General features: G+C 44.4%; 1 protein-coding gene across 1 annotated transcript in view; it reads right to left on the bottom strand.

Moving 5' to 3' along the window:
- LOC149462952 (asialoglycoprotein receptor 2-like) overlaps window positions 1-17,845 on the bottom strand; it is a 42,533-nt gene extending 24,688 nt beyond the window's left edge. The window contains exons 1-3 of the mRNA XM_089676117.1: window positions 17,714-17,845; window positions 13,139-13,207; window positions 8,604-8,687 (exon numbers count right to left, since the gene is read on the bottom strand). Of these exons, the coding sequence (XP_089532243.1) occupies window positions 8,604-8,687; window positions 13,139-13,207; window positions 17,714-17,747 (187 nt within the window). The 5' untranslated portion in view covers window positions 17,748-17,845. The remainder of the gene's footprint in view (window positions 1-8,603; window positions 8,688-13,138; window positions 13,208-17,713) is intronic.
- Between the last annotated feature and the right edge of the window lie 3,277 nt (window positions 17,846-21,122).

The following is a 21,122-nucleotide window of genomic DNA, read 5'->3' as shown; positions in this document are numbered from 1 at the left end:
GGAAGGGGGGGAAAGTGTCTGGACTGGAAGGGGGGGAAAGGGTCTGGACTGGAAGGGGGGGGGAAAGTGTCCGAACTGGAAGGGGGAGAAAGTGTCGGGACTGGAAGGGGGGGAAAGTGTCTGGACTGGAAGGGGGGGAAAGTGTCTGGACTGGAAGGGGGGGAAAGTGTCTGGACTGGAAGGGGGGGGGAAAGTGTCTGGACTGGAAGGGGGTGAAAGTGTCCGGACTGGAAGGGGGGAAAGTGTCCGGACTGGAAGGGGGGGAAAGTGTCCGGACTGGAAGGGGGTGAAAGTGTCCGGACTGGAAGGGGGGAAAGTGTCCGGACTGGAAGGGGGGGAAAGTGTCCGGACTGGAAGGGGGGGAAAGTGTCCGGACTGTAAGTGGTTAATACCATTTGTTTTACTACCTCTGATATGGGACTTTAGTCTCACGTATCCGTATAGGAACCGTATCAGCTCTTGAATAAGAGACATTTTCGGAACCCTTAAAGGGGCACATCCTAAGGAAACATGAACGTTTGAATGCAACTTATAGAGACTTCCATACTACTTACTTCTTGGATTCCATCATCATTACCGATATACAAATGTTTTCCCCTTCATCGGTGAGAACTGACCAGGTTTCCAATGTGGTAAATTCATTATATTCAATATAAGAGCTACACTTATGTATCACTATATACTATTTCACTCATTTTCTTCATTTATTTCAGAAACTTAACACATTTCATTTTTTGGATTATTATCCACCACTCTTGGTCATACAAGGAGATTTATATTCACCATTTACAAGATCTGGGACACTCACTCAGAAGGTAATGAGATAAATATGTAATCAGCGATCAGATTCCCACATGTGCATCCTACGAGGTTGTTATGACGACAATCTTTTTGATTCTTTTGAATTCGTCACATTCCACTGTTTATTCCTAGGAACCAGGGGCGGACTGACCATTTGGAAACTCGGCCACTGCCTGAGGGCCCGGGGTCAGTAGGGGGCCCCATGAGATGCCCCTGGTACCTTTTTCATAGGCTTTTTTGAGTGTGGGCAAGGACACAGGGGCCCCATGATCTCCTATTGCCCGGGGGCCCCATGAGTTGTCAGTCCGCCCACGCTAGGAACCTCTCCATATATGCCTTGAAGCTTATTTTAAGAGGAAATACAAATTGATTAGGTTAAGAAGTATGGAAACCTCATCTGAGGAACACAGAAGAATCTTTACAGCCTCATATTGATCATTCATTGGCCACACAGCTAAATTGAAGACGCCGAACGTTTTTTTAATTTAATTCTTTGATTCTATAACAGGATTGTACTATGTTCACCATGTCCTTGTCTACCCTTTTCTATGATCTATGAGATCTAATAAATCCAATATTGCATTCACCTATGTAGTGATCCATTACTCCGCATGGGATGTATCACAAACCATCTTTAGGCAGTCTTTGCACTAGTCTACTGCCATTTTGTTTTTCTCCAGATTACTACACCCCGGTGGGGCACCCAGATGATGATATCTATAGTTTGACAGATAACTAGAGGTTCTCGCTGTCGTTCTGATACTTTAACCGCTTCCCGACCACCCTATAGCAGAAATACTGCTACAGGGCGGCACGGGTGCACAAAATCACATGTGTGTGTGTGTGTGTGTATACAGTTGCAAGAAAACGTATGTGAACCCCTTGGGATTACATGGAGTTTTGCATGAATTGGGCATAAAATGTGCTCTGAACGTCATCTAAGTCACAACAATAGAAGAACACAGTCTGCTGAACATAATACTGCACAAACATTAGATGTTGCCATGGTTTAATTGCACATAACATGTAAACATTCACAGTGCATTGAGGAAAAAGTATGTGAGGCCCTAGCTTAATGACTTCTCCCAGAGATAATTGGAGCCAGGAGTGAGCCAACCTTGACTCCAATCAGTGTGATGATATTGGATGTGTTGCTGACAGCTGTCCTGTCCTTAAAAAACACACACCTGTTTTGGTTTTACTGGTTTCAAGAAGCACTGTCTGATGTGAACCATGCCTCGCAGAAAAGAGCTCTCAGAAGACCTACGATCAAGAATTGTTGACTTGAATGAAGCTGGAAAGGGTTACAAAAGTATCTCCTTGAGCCTTGATGTTCATGTGTCCACGGTAAGACAGACTGTCTACAAATGGAGAAAGTTTAGCACTGTTGCTACTCTCCCTAGGCGTGGTCGTCCTGTAAAAATGACTGCAAGAGCACAGCGCAGAATGCTGCATGAGGTAAAGAAGAATCCCAGAGTGTCAGCTAAAGACCTACAGAAATCTCTGGCACATGCTAACATTTTTGTTGACACATCTACAATAAGGAAAACATTAAACAAGAATGGAGTACATGGGAGGACACCACGGAGGAAGCCATTGCTGGCCAAAAAGAATATTGCAGCACGTTTGAAGTTTGCAAAAGAGCACCTGGATGTTCCACAGCACTACTGGCAAAATATACTGTGGACAGATGACACCAAGATTGAGTTGTTTGGGAAGAACACACAACACTATGTGTGGAGAAAAAAAGGCACAGCACACCAACATCAAAACCTCATCCCCACTGTGAAACATGGCGGAGGGAGCATCATGGTTTGGGGCTGCTTTGCTGCCTCAGGGCCTGGACGGATTGTTGTCATTGATGGGAAAATGAATTCCAGAGTTTATCAAGACATTTTGCAGGAAAACGTACGACCATCTGTCCGCCAACTGAAGCTCCGCAGAGGATGGATGATGCAACAGGACAATGACCCAAAGCATACAAGTAATTCAACAAAACAATGGCTGCAACAGCACAGAATACACCTTCTGGAGTGGCCCAGTCAGAGTCCTGACCTCAACCCCATTGAAATGCTGTGGCATGACCTTAAGAGAGCGATTCACACCAGACATCCCAAGAATATTGCTACACTGAAACAGTTTTGTGAAGAGGAGTGCTCCAAAATGACTCCAGATGGTTGTGCAGGTCTGATCTGCAACTACGGGAAACGTTTGGTTGAGGTTATTGCTGCCAAAGGAGGGTCAACCAGTTATTAAGTCCAAAGGTTCACATACTTTTTCCTCCCTGCACTGTGAATGTTTACATGTTATGTGCAATTAAACCATGGCAACATCTAATGTTTGTGCAGTATTATGTTCAGCAGACTGTGTTCTTCTATTGTTGTGACTTAGATGACGTTCAGAGCACATTTTATGCCCAATTCATGCAAAACTCCACGTAATCCCAAGGGGTTCACATACTTTTTCTTGCAACTGTATATATATATGTGATTTTGCATCTCTGGGCAGGGGGCGCCCCTGAGCTACGTGGCTGTCAATCACCAGGTCCCGGCCGGTGATTACTCGCTGGCACCCAGTGATTCCCAAGGATCGCCAAAGGGGAGGAGGAATGTTTTGTTTACTAGCAGTCTTCCTCCCTGTCGGCTCTGGCACACTGCACAGCACAACCATCCAAAGCAATGTGCTTACAGTGAAGCACACAGACCCCGCCCCCTAGTACCACGCCCAGATCACAGTTAACCCTTTGATCGCCCCTCATGTTAACCCCTTCCTGCCCAGTGTCATAATTACAATGTCAGGGCTTTTTTTTAGCACTGATCACTGTATTGGTGTCACTGGGGATGTCAGTGGCAGTTAGTCAGTTCCCCCCCAGTGTCAGTATGCCCACCGCAGTCTTGCAGTTCTGGTTTAAATCGCTGATCGCCGCCAGGAATATAATAGAAAAGAAAATAATAGAATAGAGTAAAACAGAATATAATAGAAAATAAAATAATAGAATAGAAAGAAATTGAATAGAAAAGAATATATTAGAATAGACAAGGATAGCATTGAATAGAATAGAAAAAATAAAATATATTAGCATGTAATAGAAAAGAAAGCAATAGAATAGAAAAAAATAGAAAACATAAAATATATTACACAATAATAGAATAGAAAATAGACTAGAATAGAACATAGCTCCCTTCTGAAATTAAAATTTCAAAAAGAATAGAAAAGAATACAGAAAAACATAACAGAATAGAAAAAAAAATAATTGAATATAAAGGAATAGAACAGAAAAATTAGAATATGATAAAAAATAAAAGATCAGAATAAAATAGAATAGAAAAGAAGAGAAAATAGAAGAATGTAATAGAAAAGAAGTAGAACAAAGTAGAATAGAACATGGCTTCCTTCCAATATTCAAATTTTGAAAAGAATACAATAGAAAAGGATACAGTTAAAAAGAATAGAAAATAAAAGTATAGAATAGAAAAGAATAAAATAAAATTGAATAGAAAATAGAATAGATTAGAATAAAAAAACAGTAGAATAGAAAATAAATATCTTCTGAAATTCAAATTTAGAATAGAATACTGTAGATTCAAATGTGATACTTTTTTGATTCGGCCAAATTAAATTCAGTCCGACCGAATTCTCAAAATTTGAATCAAATTCAAAAAGGAATAAACGCAACAAAACAAATTTAGCCAAACAAATTTACTTAAATAAGGGATCTAAACGAAACAAATGTCTCTCTAGCCCTGTCTTGTTTCTGCTGTCCTGCTACAGAAGGCTGAGTGAACGTTGTCACCCTCGGACAGGAAGTGGCAGGATCAACCGGTGAAAATAGAAGAAAACAGGCCTGCAAACTACGCGATGACGTCTAACGACTAATAAACTGCAGTTTGTGACATTTTTGGGTTTAATTACGTTTTTGTTTTAACCTTTCATTACGTAAAAGAAAAAAAAAAGCTAAAAAACAAACAATTTAATTCGGTAAAATAATTTGAAGGAGCCAATAAATGTTCCTGAAGGTTTGTTGGTTGGAGATGTCCTTCTGCCAAGGTCCCACAGACAGCGACCTCGTGTCTCGATATTTATCTCTCTGTATCATTATTTATTACAGGTACTTGTATAGCGCCTTCAATTTACGCAGCACTTTACATATACGTATATGTATATTACACATTTACAGTGATTATAAAAAGTCTTCACACCCCTGTTAAAATGTCAGGTTTCTGGGATGTAAGAAAAAAAAATTAGACAAAGATAAATAATTTCAGGACTTTTTCCACCTTTAATGTGATCTATAAACTGTACATCTCAGCTGAACAACAAACTGAAATCTTTTGGGAGGGGGAGTACACATAAAAAACTAAAATAATGTGGTTGCATAAGTGTTCACACCCTCTTTTAACTGGGGATGTAGCTGTGTTCAGAATGAAGAAATCACATGCAAAATCATATTAAATAGGAGTCAGTACACACCCCCATCATTTACAGTGCCTCTGATTAACCCCACTGTCAGGGTCCTGTCCACGGCAGAGGTTCTGGAAGATCTGGCATTTCTGCCAGTACTCTGCATGGCCGTAGAAGTACACATCAGCCTCAGTTTCGTGCCAGATGACCTTTATAAGGAGGTTCATCATTTCCTCAAGTTGCTGGATGATCTCTAGCTCCCCGTGCCCTGTTCCTGTTTCCTGTGATGCTGACCTGTGATTTCCTGTTACTGACTCGGCTTGCTCCTGGACCTGTCTACTCCGCTTTACCCCGGATCTGACCTCGGCCTGGCTTACGGATACTCTCTCTCTCTTGCTCCTCTGTGCATGACCTCGGCTATCCCATCTGACTACGTCCGCACTGATTCCCACCTGGTACCTGACCTTGGCTTGAACCGACTACCCAGTAAACATCTAAATCCCGGAAGGGCTTGCATACCTCGTACAGGCGCCTCCTGTCTGCAGACCTATCTCCGTGCACCAGCTGTGCTCCTGAGTGGACCACCAACCAGCACTCCTACAGGCGACCTGTGCAACTTTGGGCCTGACTCCCGCTGTCCCACTCTCAGGGGAGTCCGGAACGTAGCTGCAAGGGAAGCCCTCTCTTCATTGGCCTCCATCACCAGGTACGTGATACCCATATAAAGTTCAGCTGTTCTAGTTGGTCTTTCCTGACATTTTCTTAGTTGCATCCTACAGCAAAAGCCATGGTCTGCAGAGAGCTTCCAAAGCATCAGAGGGATCTCATTGTTAAAAAGTATCAGTCAGAAGAAGGGGACAAAAGAATTTCCAAGGCATCAGATATACCATGGAACACAGTGAAGACCGTCATCATCAAGTGGAGAAAATATGGCGCAACAGTGACATCACCAACAGTGACAACACCAACAGTGACAACACCAATAGTGACATCACCAACAGTGACAACACCAACAGTGACATCACCAAGAGTGACATCACCAACAGTGACAACACCAACAGTGACAACACCAACAGTGACATCACCAACAGTGACATCACCAACAGTGACATCACCAAGAACTGGACGTCCCTCCAAAATGGATGAAAACACGAGAAGAAAACTGGTGTGGGAGGCAGCAAAGAGGCCTAAAGCAACATGGAAGGAGCTGCAGGAATATCTGGCAAGTCCTGGCTGTGTGGTCCATGTGACACCAATCTCCGTGTTCTTCATATGTCTGGGCGATGGGGTAGAGGGGAAGATGGAAGACTTTTCTTACTAAGAAAAAACATCCAAACCCAGCTAAATTTTGCAAAAACATCTGAAGTCTCCCAGAATCATGTGGGAAATGTGTTCTGGTCTGATGACCCCAAGGTGGAACTGTTTGGCCATAATTCCAAAAGATATGTTTGGCTCAAAAAACATCACCAAAAGAACACCATACCCACCATGAAGCATGGTGGTGGCAGCTTTGGGGCTGTTTTCCTTCAGATGGAACTGGGGCCTTAGACCATGTAGAGGGAATTATGAACAGCTCCAAATACCGGTCAATATCGGCACAAAACCTTCCGGCTTCTGCTAGAAAGCTGAACATGAAGAGGAACTTCCTCTCTCAGCATGACAACCACCCAAAGCATCCATCCAAATCCACAAAGGAATGGCTTCACCAGAAGAGGAAAGTTGTGGAATGGCCCAGCCAGAGCCCAGACCTGAATCCGATGGAAGATCTGTGGGGGGATGTGAAGAGGGCTGTGCGCACGAGATGACACGCAATCTGACAGATTCGGAGTGTTTCTGCAACGAAGACCGAGAAAATATTGCCAAGTCAGGATGTGCCATGCTGAAAGACTCCTCCCCAAAACGACTGAGTGCCGGAATCACATCAAAAGGGGCTTCAATAAAGTATCAGTGTAAGGATGTGAACACTTATGCAACCAGATTATTTTAGTTTTTCATTTTTACTTCCCCCCACCTAAAAGATTTCAGTTTGTTGTTCAGCTGAGTTGTACAGTTTATAGGTCACATTAAAGGTGGAAAAAGTTCTGAAATGATTCATCTTTGTCTCATTTTTTTACATCACAGAAACCTGACATTTTAACAGGGGTGTAAATACATTTTTTATATCCACTGTACATCAGTCCCCACCCCCGAGGGGCGTACAATCTAAGGTCCCTAACTCACATTCATACATACACACACTAGGGACAATTATAGACAGGAGCCAATTCACCTACCAGCATGTCTTTGGAGTGTGAGAGGAAGCTGGAGTACCCGGAGGAATCCCACACAGGCACAGGGAGAACATGCAAACTCCAGGCAGGTGGTGCTGTGGTTGGGATATGAACCAACGACCCGAGTACTGCCAGGCTGACCCTAGTACTGTGCTGCCCCTCTGTAAGAGTCAGAACCGGCTTGTGGAACCCATAACCTCTTATAATCTAGATTATATATAGACTCATCCACCTTACCAACCGCTCCGCTTCTGCCACCCCCCTCTGTCATTCCCTCCACTGGCTCCACCCCCCTCTGTCATTCCCTCCACTGGCTCCACCCCCTCTGTCATTCCCTCCACTGGCTCCACCCCCCTCTGTCATTCCCTCCACTGGCTCCCGATTGCCCAACGCATTAAATTCAAACTACTAACACTGACATACAAAGCCATTCATAACGCTTCCCCAAACTACCTCACCGACCTGATACCCAAATACCACCCAACCCGTACCCTTCGCTCCTCACAAGACCTCCTACTTTCTAGCTCCCTGGTCTCCTCCTCCCACGCCCGACTGCAAGACTTCTCCAGGACTTCCCCCTTCCTCTGGAACTCACTACCCCAATCCATCAGACTGTCACCTACCCTCCTTACCTTTAGGAGCACCCTGAAAAGCCATCTCTTCAGGGAAGCCTACCCCGCCCTCACCTAACAGCCGATCTCCTCCACTCCTCCTACCACTCCATCCCCCACAGCCACTTCCTCCTGTACCACTATCCCCTCCCTCCTAGATTGTAAGCTCCAAAGAGCAGGGCCCTCGTACCCCTCGTGTTTTGTTTTGTTACTGTATTGTCTCATGTTCTGTCCCCACTATAATGTAAAGCGCTGAGCAAACCTTTCTGGCGCTATATAAATACTGTATAATAATAATCTGTCACTCGCTGGTCATACAAGTTGCTCAGAATAGTGAGGATTGAACCCAACACAAGACTGTGAACCATTAGACCCAAAGTCCACCCCTCTATGGGACCATACTGGTAAGCCAATGCAACGATGGCCTTCTAAGGGCAAAGGGGGCTGCCAATCAGAGAACATAAAGAACAAACCTCTCTTTTCTTTATGACACGGATACAGAGAAGAAGGTTATACTCACAGAATGTAAACAGAACACATATGAAGATGAATACGATGAAGAACAAGACGATTAGGAGGACCACCAGAAGCTGTATAACCCGACCTGTATACGGAGAGGATCGTAAATAACCCTTCATGTATCAACTGGTATAAAAAGCTTTGCTGTAATATTATACATATATAAAGCCAATTGGATATACTCAGAGAAATCTGCACTGTATGGCCAAAAATCTGCACTGTATGGCCAAAAATCTGCCCTGTATGGCCAAAAATCTGCACTGTATGGCCAAAAATCTGCCCTGTATGGCCAAAAATCTGCACTGCATGGCAAAAATGTGTATATATTATACTATACAAAGACACTGTAGCCAATGGTGCCTTGTGGTAACAGTTTTGGGAAGGTCATTAATGGTTCCAGCATGATTGTCCCCTGTGTACACAGCCAGATCCATAAAGACCTAGTTTGACCAGTTTGGTGGGGGGGAACTTGAGTGTCCTGGACAGAGCCCTGACCTCAATCCTACTGAATACCTTTGGGGTGAATTGGAACACCATTGGTGAGCCAGGTCTTCTCATCCAACATCAGTACCTGACCTTGGAGGTTCATGATGAAAGAACTCTATCAAAAATGATAATAGGTTCATCTCACTCCAGATACACTGTATGGCCCAAAGAATGTGGACACTCCTCCAACTGATGAAGTCCAGGTGTCTCCAGTGAAGAGTTTGGTTAATACTACATCATACAAAGACATTGTAGACCATTGTGCTCTTCCAACATTGTTGCAACGTTTTGGCGAAGACCCTTTTCCGTTCCAGCATGACTGTCCCGTGTACAAAGCCAGCTCCATAAAGACATGGTTTGACCAGTTTGGTGTGGAGGAACTTGAATGTCCTGGACAGAGACCTGACCTCAACCATACTGAACATCTTTGGGGTGAATTGGAACGCTGATGGTGAGCCAGGTCTTCTTATCCAACATGAGTGCCTGACCTTGGAGGTTCATGATGAAAGAACTCCATCAACAATGGTAACAGGTTCATCTCACCCCAAGCAGATACACTGTATAGCCCAAAGAATGTGGACACTCCTCCAACTGATGAAGTCCACGTGTCTCCAGTGAAGAGTATGGTTAACACTACATTATACTAAGACATTGTAGATCATTGTGCTCTTCCAACATTTTGGCGAAGACACTTTTCTGTTCCAGCATGACTGTCCCCTGTGTACAAAGCCAGCTCCATAATGACATGGTTTGACCAATTTGGTGTGGGGGAACTCGAATGTCTGGACAGAGCCCTGACCTCAATTCTACTGAACACCTTTGGGGTGTATTGGAACGCTGATGGTGAGCCAGGTCTTCTCATCCAACATCAGTACCTGACCTTGGAGGTTCATGTTGAAAGAACTATCAACAATGGTAACAGGTTCATCTCACTCCAAACAGATACACTGTATGGCCCAAAGAATGTGGACACTCCTTCAACTGATGAAGTTCACGTGTCTCCAGTGAAGAGTACGGTTAATACTACATCATACAAAGACATTGCAGACCATTGTGACGTTCCAACATTGTTGCAACATTGTGGTGAAGACCCTTTTCTGTTCCAGCATGACTGTCCCGTGTTCAAAGCCAGCGCCATAAAGACATGGTTTGACCAGTTTGGTGTGGAAGAACTCAAGTGTCCTGAACAGAGCCCTGACATCAGCTCTACTTAACACCTTTGGGGTGAATTGGAATGCCGATGGTGAGCCAGGTCTTCTCATCCAGCACCAGTACCTGACCTTAGATGTTCCCTTTGGGATGGATTGGAACTGTGAGTCAGGTCTTCACATTTACCATCCGTACCCGACCTCAACAATCCCACAGAAACCGTCCAAAATCTTGTGGGCACACTTCCTAGAAAAATGAAGGATGTTATAGCCATGACACAGGGCCATATTAATTGGTCATGGTTTTGGGATGAGATGTTCAACCAGCTCATGTAGGTGTGCTGGTCAGCGGTTTCCGGACATTTGGCCATATAGTGTATGTGACCATTCTCAGCATGCAAAGACTTTTATAAGATATTCTGCTCAGTTGTACATACTGTATCTCTCGGTAACTAGGGATGAGCCGACAGTTTGGCCCGATCTTAGGTTTAGACTGAATTTTGGCTCTTCAGCAGGAACAAGAAACAAGACGCATGTTTTCTATTGGTTCTATATGACAGTTTCAGCTGTCAATGTTTCCTAGGAAAGCAGTGGGTGCTGACAACCTCTGTGCCCCTAGCAACCGCTGCTATCATGGGAATCCCCAGCCACATAAGCAAAGGGATGGCATTGACATTACTCCCCAAATATGGTCACTGACCATATTTGGGCAATGACCTTGATGAAATGTGGGCGTGACCCTATCTGGGCAATGATGTCACTACTATCCCCACTCCTTCCCTTATAAACCTGATGACAGCAGCTCGGAAAGCTGTCAGTGAGCAGTACTGTCAGGATCGATTGCATGCAGCGGGTCATCAGATTTTCAATTTTGATAAGCAGGTGGAAAGCATCGTTACTGATAATGGGTTTAGGGGAATTCTGAGGAATTTTAGATTTTTTGTTTTGTTTTTTAAAGGGACTTGTCAGACATTTGATTATCTTCATGTCTGGGTTAAATTTTTTTTGTGAATGTGTAGTAGAGGTGGTATCTGGAGGACCCTTTATTTTTAAAGAGGCCTTCCAGATTCCAAATAGCCCCCTGGCCTAAGACCACCACAACTACTGGGCCTGGATTGTAGGGAAGAGGCCCTTGTCCTCATCAATATGGACAGGGTGCTTTTCCAGGGGGTCCCCACTGGCAAGGCACCCCCCATGTTGAGGTCAGGTGCCCTGGTTTGGTTCAGGAAGGGGGTGCACATTCATTTCCCCCCTTTCCTGGCATCTGAAACACGTAGGATGGAGCTTGTGCACTGATATCACTCTGCTGTCTTAGGTCCAGAGCAGTGGCTTCTCATGTAAGTCATTTGAGTCAGTTTTGGACCATTTTTTTAATTGGCATCCCAGGAATTTTTAGCCTCATGTACACTGCTGCTCCTAAACGTGAGTTTAGGAGCTTTTGGCATTTTTTTTGCCAAAGCCCCTGAACTCAACTTAATTATTATTATACAGGATTTATATGGCGCCAACAGTTTGCTCAGCGCTTTACAATATAATGGGACAATACAGCAACAATACAGTTCAATACAAGAGGGATAGGAGAACCCTATCAATTTAGGAGGGAGGGGTTAGTGCTACAAAAGGTAGTAACTGTGGGGGATGGACTGGTTGGAAGACTAGAAGATTCCAGTATTAGCTGAGGGCAGGATAGGCTTCCCTGAAGAGAGAGGTTTTCAGAGTGAGCAGAGTAGGCGATAGTCTGATAAATTGGGGTAAAGAGTTCCAGAGGATGGGGGAAGCTCTGAAAAAGTCCTGGAGACGAGCATGGGAGGAGGAGACAAGGGAGCTAGAGAGTAGGAGGTCTTGCGAGGAGCGGAGTGTACGGTTTGGGTGATATTTAAAGACAAGATTGGTCATGTAATTTGGGGCAGAGTTAGAAATGGCTTTATATGTTATTGTTAATGTTTTGAATTTTATTCGTTGGGCAATGGGAAGCCAGTGGAGGGATTGTCAGAGAGGGGTGGAGGACACTGAGTGGAGGCCAGTGGTGGGATTGGCAGAGAGGGGTGGAGGACACTGAATGGAGACCAGTGGTGGGATTGGCAGAGAGGGGTGGAGGACACTGAGTGGAGGTCAGTGGAGGGATTGGCAGAGAGGGGTGGAGGACACTCAGTGAAGGTCAGTGGAGGGATTGGCAGAGAGGGGTGGAGGACACTGAGTGGAGGTCAGTGGAGGGATTGGCAGAGAGGGATGGAGGACACTGAATGAAGACCAGTGGTGGGATTGGCAGAGAGGGTTGGCAGATACAGAATGGTTAGTAAGGTGGATGTGACCATGTAGGCTTTTACCAGAGTTTAGGAGCAGTTAGATGTTCCTCTCCTGAATGCAGAAGAATAGCGTTCAGGAGAGGACCGCTTTGGCCGAAAAACGCTAAACGAGTGTTAACACATCTAAACGCTAGCCATGCTTAGCCATTGCAATGGAAAACACTCTGGCCAAGCAAATGGATAAATGTCCAAGTGCTAAACGCATTTTTGCCACGTTTAGCGTTTTTCTGCTGCCAGGGGAACTAAACAGCTGGGGGAGTTGGTGTGTACAGGAGGCCTTAAGAAAAGCATATTGCACTTTGGCCAAGCCTTGTTTGTTTTGTATGTGAGATCCGAAGCGCAGTACAATGGCTGATGTGGAATCCCTTGCCGTATGAATTTTGATGCTTAATATCAGCACTTTGTTCATATCTCATGTACACACATTAATATATTCTAGTGCTGCTGCAATTCTGTTCTAACACAATTTAGGATCAATTGCTGAGCTTGTAGAGTCAACATTGCAAAATAAAAATGTTTGAAGAAAAAGGGCCCATAAATCAAGAAACCTGGAGATGTTCAGAGTAGACTGAGGTTGTGTGCAGATAATGGCTTACCTTTAGATTTTGGTTCAATCCTCCGCTGTAGGTTGAGATTGGCGTACTCACTTTCCTCCCCTGAGTTCCCTGAAGACAAGCACAGGCATGATAAAAGATATTCCCTGCGCAGCCAGAGTCGTGTTTGGCTCACGCATGTGTAAACGCACACTTTTTGGCCTGAAGATTAGCTGAAACCCCCAAAAACATGATATATTTTCTGAAAGCTGGGATGCTGTACAATAAAGCCTCATGCACCATAGATGCTTCTCTATGTCTACTAGATGCCCTTTGCCAGAGCTTTATTTCTCAGAGATTAGGTGCAGGAACTCCCCCTTTCTGAGTCCCCCTATCCTCCTGTGAGCACAAGGGGGTTGTCTTCACCCCCTATCCTCCTGTGAGCACTGTCCCTTGGTTCCACCCCCTACCCACCTCCCAGTACCCCTTTTTAGAGAATAGAGAAACAAGTGTCATTTGGTGGAGCTCAATAATTTGTATGGAATTAGTTAATGATAACAAGAAAAGCAGTAAAATAGATCCCCTGCAGCCAGAAACAATAGATGCCCCCCAGCAACAATAGACTCTAACTCAGCAACAACTGATCTCCCACACAACAGTAGACTCCCCCAGTAACAATGGACCCCAACTCAGCAATAATAGGTCCCCTCTGCAACCATAGACCCCACCCCAGCAACCATAGACCCCACTCCAACAACAATAGACCCCTTAGACGGCAACAATGGACCCCACCGCAGCAACAATAGGTCCCCTCAGCAACAATAAACCCCACCTCAGCAACCATAGACCCCACTCCTACAACAATGATCCCTTACACAACAATAGACCCCTTCCACACAACCAAGGACCACCCACCCAAAACACCACCCCCAGCAACAAATGATCAACCCCAGTACTACATTAGACCCCCACAGAAGCAACAACAAATCTCCCAGCAGCTAGCATCAATAGACCCCCCCCCAGCAGCCAGCAATCTCTTCCTCAACAGTAGATCCCTAGCAACAACATAAGACCCCCAGCAACAATAGATCCCCAGGCAGCCAGCATCAACAGACCCTCCAGCACACCCCCTTGCCATTACATACACTCGGTGCTGGAGGTGCCGGAACTGTGTTCCCCCACGTTCCCCCATGTTCCCACTGAAAAAAAGTCCTGCCCTTTGGGAGCAGTAAATACAAAGAGTCCGGTTGCTGGAAAACGTGGAAGTTGTATTTAACAGAATCCCAATGTTACAAACACCCAGGAAGGGAGAGCACCACTGGGCAAATAACTCACAGTTCAATGCAGTCAGATGTAGAGGAGTAGAAGTGCCAACAGCGTCTGTTTCAGATGGTGAAGCATAGTCTGGTAGGTCCAGTCCCTAGAGGGAAACTCCTTTACAGGATAGCGAGTCCCTAATCTTTTCCACCTTGTCAGGAACCTTTCCCTACCGCTAGTGACTTTCCAGACCGAGGTTCGGAGCTTATTCACTTGAGAAAGGAGTGCCACTGCTGATCCATTCGCAGTGTGCATGCTCAAGAAATGCACTGCACCAACCAGGTGACGTCATCACGCTTATACGCTGTGTTCCAAGTTTTCTGGTTGCTAGAAAACTTTGAACTTGTATTCAACAGAATCCCAACATTACAAACACCCAGGAAGGGAAAGCACAGCTGGGAAAATAACAATTCAATTCAGTCAGATGTAGAGGAGAAGTGCCGACAGCTTCTGTTTCAGAGGGTGAAGCATAGCCTGGTGCATACGGTCCCTAGAGGGAAACTCCTTGACAGGATAGCAGGTCCCTAATCTTTTCGGCCTTGTCAGGAACCTTTCCCTACCGCTAGTGACTTTCCGGACGGAGGTTTGGAGCTTGTTCGCTTGAGAAAGGAGCGCCACTGCCTATCTACTCGCGTTGCGCATGCTCAGGAAACGCGACACGCTGACATCGTCATGCCTATACGCTGCATTCCAACAGAGCTCCAAACCTCAGTCTGGGATCCCCTCCATCTTAGCCTGCAAAAAAGACCCCAACCCTGGGAGCCAGGAAACTGTAGAGAAGCCTTGATTCTCTCGGACTTCCCTCCAGGCTGAGGTGCCACTCGATTTGAGCCTGTAGTGGAGAAGTCAACCCACACCTGCCTACGCATTGATAGCGGGTTATCTCCTCTAACCCCTTTGTTGCAGCAATAATGATTCAAATAGCTGGTGTTGCTCTTCTGACATCCTTCTCAGTTTGTTTGCTGTGACAATTCCAAATCTATCACCCAGTCATCTGTGTTACATCAAAGAGCAGCTGTAGGCTGTGTCAGGAAGCTAGTGGTCACTTTATCGAAATGTTCTCTTTTTCTGGGCCTGCTGTGTTGGACGTTCATGCAGGATGTTCTGATAAAATCAGATATACCGCTCAGATGAAACGCGTCAACCTCAGCGTGGCATATTGGCATCAGCTGTGCTATCCTTCCAGCCCGGAAGAGAGGATCTGAGTGCTGGAATTGACCAGCGTGACTGAGGGAAAAGGTGTGGCCCCGCAGAGAACATAATGCATGTCTCTATGCAGCTGAATACATTTCCATTCTGAAATGGTAAGTAAGAAATTTGGGTAAGCTGATTACAGAAGTGTAGGCTCTTAGTAGAAATACCAGAGATGAAGCGGGCCAAGTGTTTGTACTGGTTAGAGCAGCAATGGGCAAACTACGGCCCGGCGGACCTTTTAATCCGGCCCGTGGAGCTAGGCTCCCGCTAGGCTCCTCTCACAGTCCGCCCTGAAGACCGGTGTAGCATGAAAATCTGTCTCCTATGAGGATCTGTCCCCCTCGACGTATCTGCGCATGTGCCGGAGATCGCCGATCGGCTGCTAATGCCTGAAACTGGCACATGCGCAGATACGTCGAGGGGGACAGATCCTCATAGGAGACAGATTTTCATGCTACACCGGAACGGCGCGGGAACACGGCGAGAGGAACGCGCGGAGCAAAGGTAAGTGAATTGACACAGGGGGGACTTGGGGACTTAATATGGGGGATGAATTAATATGGGGAATGAATTACTATATGGGGGATGAATTACTATAGGGGGGATGAATTACTATGGGGGATGAATTACTATATGGGGGATGAATTACTATGGGGGATGAATTACTATGGGGGATGAATTACTATATGGGGGATGAATTACTATATGGGGGATGAATTACTATGGGGGATGAATTACTATATGGGGGATGAATTACTATGGGGGATGAATTACTATATGGGGGATGAATTACTATGGGGGATGAATTACTATATGGGGGATGAATTACTATATGGGGGGATGAATTACTATGGGGGATGAATTACTATGGGGGATGAATTACTATATGGGGGATGAATTACTATGGGGGATGAATTACTATGGGGGATGAATTACTATATGGGGGATGAATTACTATATGGGGGATGAATTACTATGGGGGATGAATTACTATATGGGGGATGAATTACTATGGGGGATGAATTACTATATGGGGGATGAATTACTATGGGGGATGAATTACTATGGGGGATGAATTACTATATGGGGGATGAATTACTATGGGGGATGAATTACTATGGAGGATGAATTACTATATGGGGGATAAATTACTATGGGGGATAAATTACTATGGGGGATGAATTACTATGGGGGATGAATTACTATGGGGGATGAATTACTATATGGGGGATGCATTACTATATGGGTGATGAATTACTATGGGGGATGAATTACTATATGGGGGATGAATTACTATGGGGGATGAATTACTATATGGGGGATTAATTACTATGCTTACTATGGGGGAATATTACTATACTTACTATGGATGACACATACACATCATTCATCTACTCTTGGTCCGGCCCCCGGGTCCAATATATGAACCCATTGTGGCCCTCAAGTCAAAAAGTTTGCCCACCCCTGGGTTAGAGGCTATGCACCCATTAAGGTGAGCTACCCCAGGGTATACTCCAATATTCAGTATCATTAGTGGGACACCCCAAGCTTCAATCTTGGGACCCCCACTTTTTTACCTTATTTATAAATGAAAGGTCCCATTTCAGTCTTTGCAGATGACACCAAGCTATGCATTGGATCAACGTCCTTACAAGATGTCTCCAACATAAAGGCTGCCCTCAATGCACTGCTTGATTGGGGAACTTTGTGGTCAATGAGGTTGATAAAAGCAAACTTCTGCCCTTTGGGGTTTAAAACATGCATCATACATACTAGGAGGCAGTGGTGGACTGACAACTCATGGGGCCCCCGGGCAATAGGGGATCATGGGGCACCTGTGTTCTCGCCCACACTCAAATCACACGCAAAAAAGTCTATGAAAGGTACCAGGGACATCTCATGGGGCCCCCTACTGACCCCGGGTGCCTGGGTTCCCCAATGGTCAGTTCACCCCTGCTAGTAGGAGAAGAGCTGAGGGAGTCAATGGTGGATTGAGAAGGATCTGAGTGTTCTGGTAAATCATATTCCTAATCATGGCATGCAATGCTAAGCTGCGGTTTTGAAGTGCTATTTTGCCCCGATTCCTGCCTCCCCCATTATTCATCTGTTATGACATCTACCACTTACCTGGTTCCATCTCCAGATTTTCAGATCTTCTCATTGCACGCTGTGGACCAACACGATTCCGTGCGCTGCGCAATCTGTGTCTTCAAAACTTCTTGTTGTTTTATTTATAATTTTCTTTGAAGAAGGTGTTTCCCTATTCTGTATTTAAATTCTAGGAACTTAAAATGCCTCAGCAAAGGGGAAGTGTAGGGCGTTCTACAATATTATGTATAATATTACTGAACTCAAGCGTGTTTGCTTATGAACAGGATATTTATCTCAGGGGGTTCCGGATTCTGATTGGTTTTAAATACATTTGTGTGAATTACGCCCCAATAAATAAACATTGTAGCTGGACATTAGTCATTTGTTCAGGTGTGGAACGTCAGCAGGTTTCCATACCCTAAGTCTTCCTGACTTTAGATGAAGTCCCATCTATTCCTCTATGAGGCTCCCAAGGTCCTCCTACATTTTCAGTTCTAAGCTTAGTGTGTTCGGCACATCAGAAATGATTGATGTTCCTTCCAACAATCTTGAAACCTTTATCATCTAACTAGAGGCGGGACAAGTGCTTGGCAGGGGGGGCCACTGCCCTGGATGCAGTGAATCAACGGGGAAAATAATAGATTCAGGGTACACATAAATTAAAGTTTTATTACAATTTTTTCATGATAATCCTTTTTTGAACTGAAATGAGCTCACCTACACACACTAAACTCGATTCTTCTTCCCTGTGAGGCTCCTCTTGGTGCATTTACACTTGTGAGTAGTATCTGGAATGTCTCTCTGAAGCATCCAACAGTAGTCTGCCATAATTGTAATGCTCCATTTTCCCTGGTATCTCCTTTCCATCTCTTTAATGTCTTGGTGGAATCGTTCACCTTGTTCCTCACTCACAGCTCCCAAATTTGCAGGAAAGTAGTCAAGGTGGGACTGGAGGAAATGTACTTTCAAACTCATCAGGCAACCTAAAGCTTGAAATGCTTTCAGCATTCATCCGATGATCTTTTTGTAGTGAGGATCTTTGTTATTGCCTAAAAATTTCTGTACGACTTCTTTGCATGCAATCCACCCTTCTTTGTGAGGATCCGTCATGGTATTGACAAACTCTTGATCAACTAGAAGCCTTCTAATGTCTGGTCCGACGAACACACCTTCCTTCAATTTTGCCTTCGACAGGCCTGGAAACTTGGTGACCAAGTATTTGAAGCATTCTCCATCTCTTGGAAGTGATTTTACGAATTGCTTCATCAATCCCAATTTTATGTGGAGAGGTGGTAGAAGAACTTTATGGGAAGTTACCAAAGTTTCTCGGAGGACATTTTTTTCACCGACTGTTAGCACCCTCGGCTGCCAACTCTTCTTGGTCCAGTGATTTTGTGGGTCTGGACTGTCCCATAGTCACAGAAAACAAGGGTATTTGGTATACCCAGCTTGTTGCCCGAGCAGCATGTACAAGACCTTCAAGTCCCCACACACTTGCCAACCATGGTCTTCATATGTAAGTTTACGAAAAACCAATTCCAAGTTCTTGTAGGTTTCCTTCAAGTGTACGGAATGACCTACAGGTATGGAAGCGTAAAAACCACCGTTGTGGAGTAAAACTGCTTTGAGACTTCTTTTTGAAGATTCAAGTCTCTTACCAAATCATTCATCTCCTCCTGAGAAAACAATTTTGGTCTTGTATCATCTTCAAAGTCAGACCTTGATTCGTCATCTGGTTCAGGTATGACTTCACCTTCATCGGAGCTAGGTATCTCTTCCAAGGTAGCAGGGGGCTTGGGTACTGGTATATCTGTGCCATGGGGGATGGGACGAATTGCTGAGTGAAGATTGGGGTATGAAATGGAATGCTTCTATTTGGAATTAAACCCTTTCACATCGCATGAACAAAAGTACGTCGTCACTATGGTTCTTTTGCTCTCGCCATACCATAGGAATCCCATAACGGAAAGATTTTTTTCTTACCCTTGAACCAGTTTCAGAGGTCCTCAACACACCGTTTGCACACTTCATGAGGCGCCCAAACTTTGTTTACCTGCAAATAATAACAAAGGGCCAGAAGAGAACTAGGGAAATGAGGAAATTGATTTTTTTTCCCTAAAACTTGCTTAGCTTATGTATATATTGCTGACCATCAGATTTACAGTGCTATATTTTTTTTTACATAACTTGGACAACCCCTTTAAGGTTTTTTTGGCATTTTATATCTTAACCCCTTCACGCCTAAGGGTAAAACAAATCTAAATGCCTAAGCACAATTCTGCAACGTTGACGTGTTAGTAAAACCGTACATATCGTCACAACTACTTTGTACATCCAGGTGGATTATACCTTGTTTTTTTCAGGACAAATTGGGCTTTCATTTGGTGGTAAATGGTCATGGATAGCTCCTAATTTTTTTTTATTATTAAAGGAAAACTGGGCCAAAATAGTAAAAAAAATCATTTTTTTAAATTTAACTGTGTGTTTCTTGTTACGACCATAACCTACCACCAAAGAACAACTCAAAATACATTCTCCAGTTCTTGACGATCGCAGCGATACCATACATGTGTATGTTATTTGTTGTTTGTACCCGTAGTACAGTCCAGAAACAACAGTGCGCATTTTGTTTTTGTCTTTTTTTTTTTTTATATAAAACACACTGTCACTGACATTGACATTAACACTAACTGACACTGATACCAATTTTTTTTTTAAATCCTGACCTTTGACCCTGACCTTTGCCCTTGACCCTGACCTTTGACCCTGACCTTTGACCCTGACCTTGACCCAAACACTAACCCTGGTACTGAACTAGATCAAACCTTGATCTAGGTATTTTTCTTTATTTTTTCTTTTATTTTTTAATATTTATTTATCTTTTTTTTTTTTTTTTTTACAAACTTTTTTTTCTCTCTCTGTGTCAGGAGTTCGAGAGATACAATGTATCTCTCTTCTCCATTCATAGAGAGAGAGAAAACAAGGGGGCCGGGCTGCACAGTGATTGATCACTGTGATAGCCAATCAGAGGCTATCACAGCGATCACATGACCCGGAATCGGGAGTCCCGGGTCCCGATCGTTAGAACGGGACCCGGGGCTCTCAGTGACACCGCGGTCTTGGTGCTGGGAGCGCGCCGAGCGGCGCGCTCCCAGCACAAAGACAGGTACGCAAATATGCGGCCCCACGGAAAAAAGCCCAGGTCCGTGAGGCCGCATATTTGTGTTACGTCGGCGTCAAGGGGTTAAATGCACTTATGTGAATGAATTAATAGTAATTTGGACTTTAAATTTGGTTAAAAACCCATAATATAAAAGAAATTTGATAAATTTGAAGACAATTTTGCATTTTGTGGCAAATCATGACGTCTAGGAGTTTTTTCAATATTTTATTTGTTTTCAGCACACCAAAATACATGGAAATTAGATGAAAATAATCAAACAGC

Source organism: Staurois parvus, unplaced genomic scaffold (assembly GCF_062004578.1).
Source record: "Staurois parvus isolate SC_StPar_1 unplaced genomic scaffold, SC_StPar_1.0 ptg000164l, whole genome shotgun sequence".
In the NCBI taxonomy this organism is placed as follows: Eukaryota; Metazoa; Chordata; class Amphibia; order Anura; family Ranidae; genus Staurois; species Staurois parvus.
Note: the sequence above shows the minus strand (reverse complement) of the source record. Positions and strands in the feature narration are given on the sequence as shown.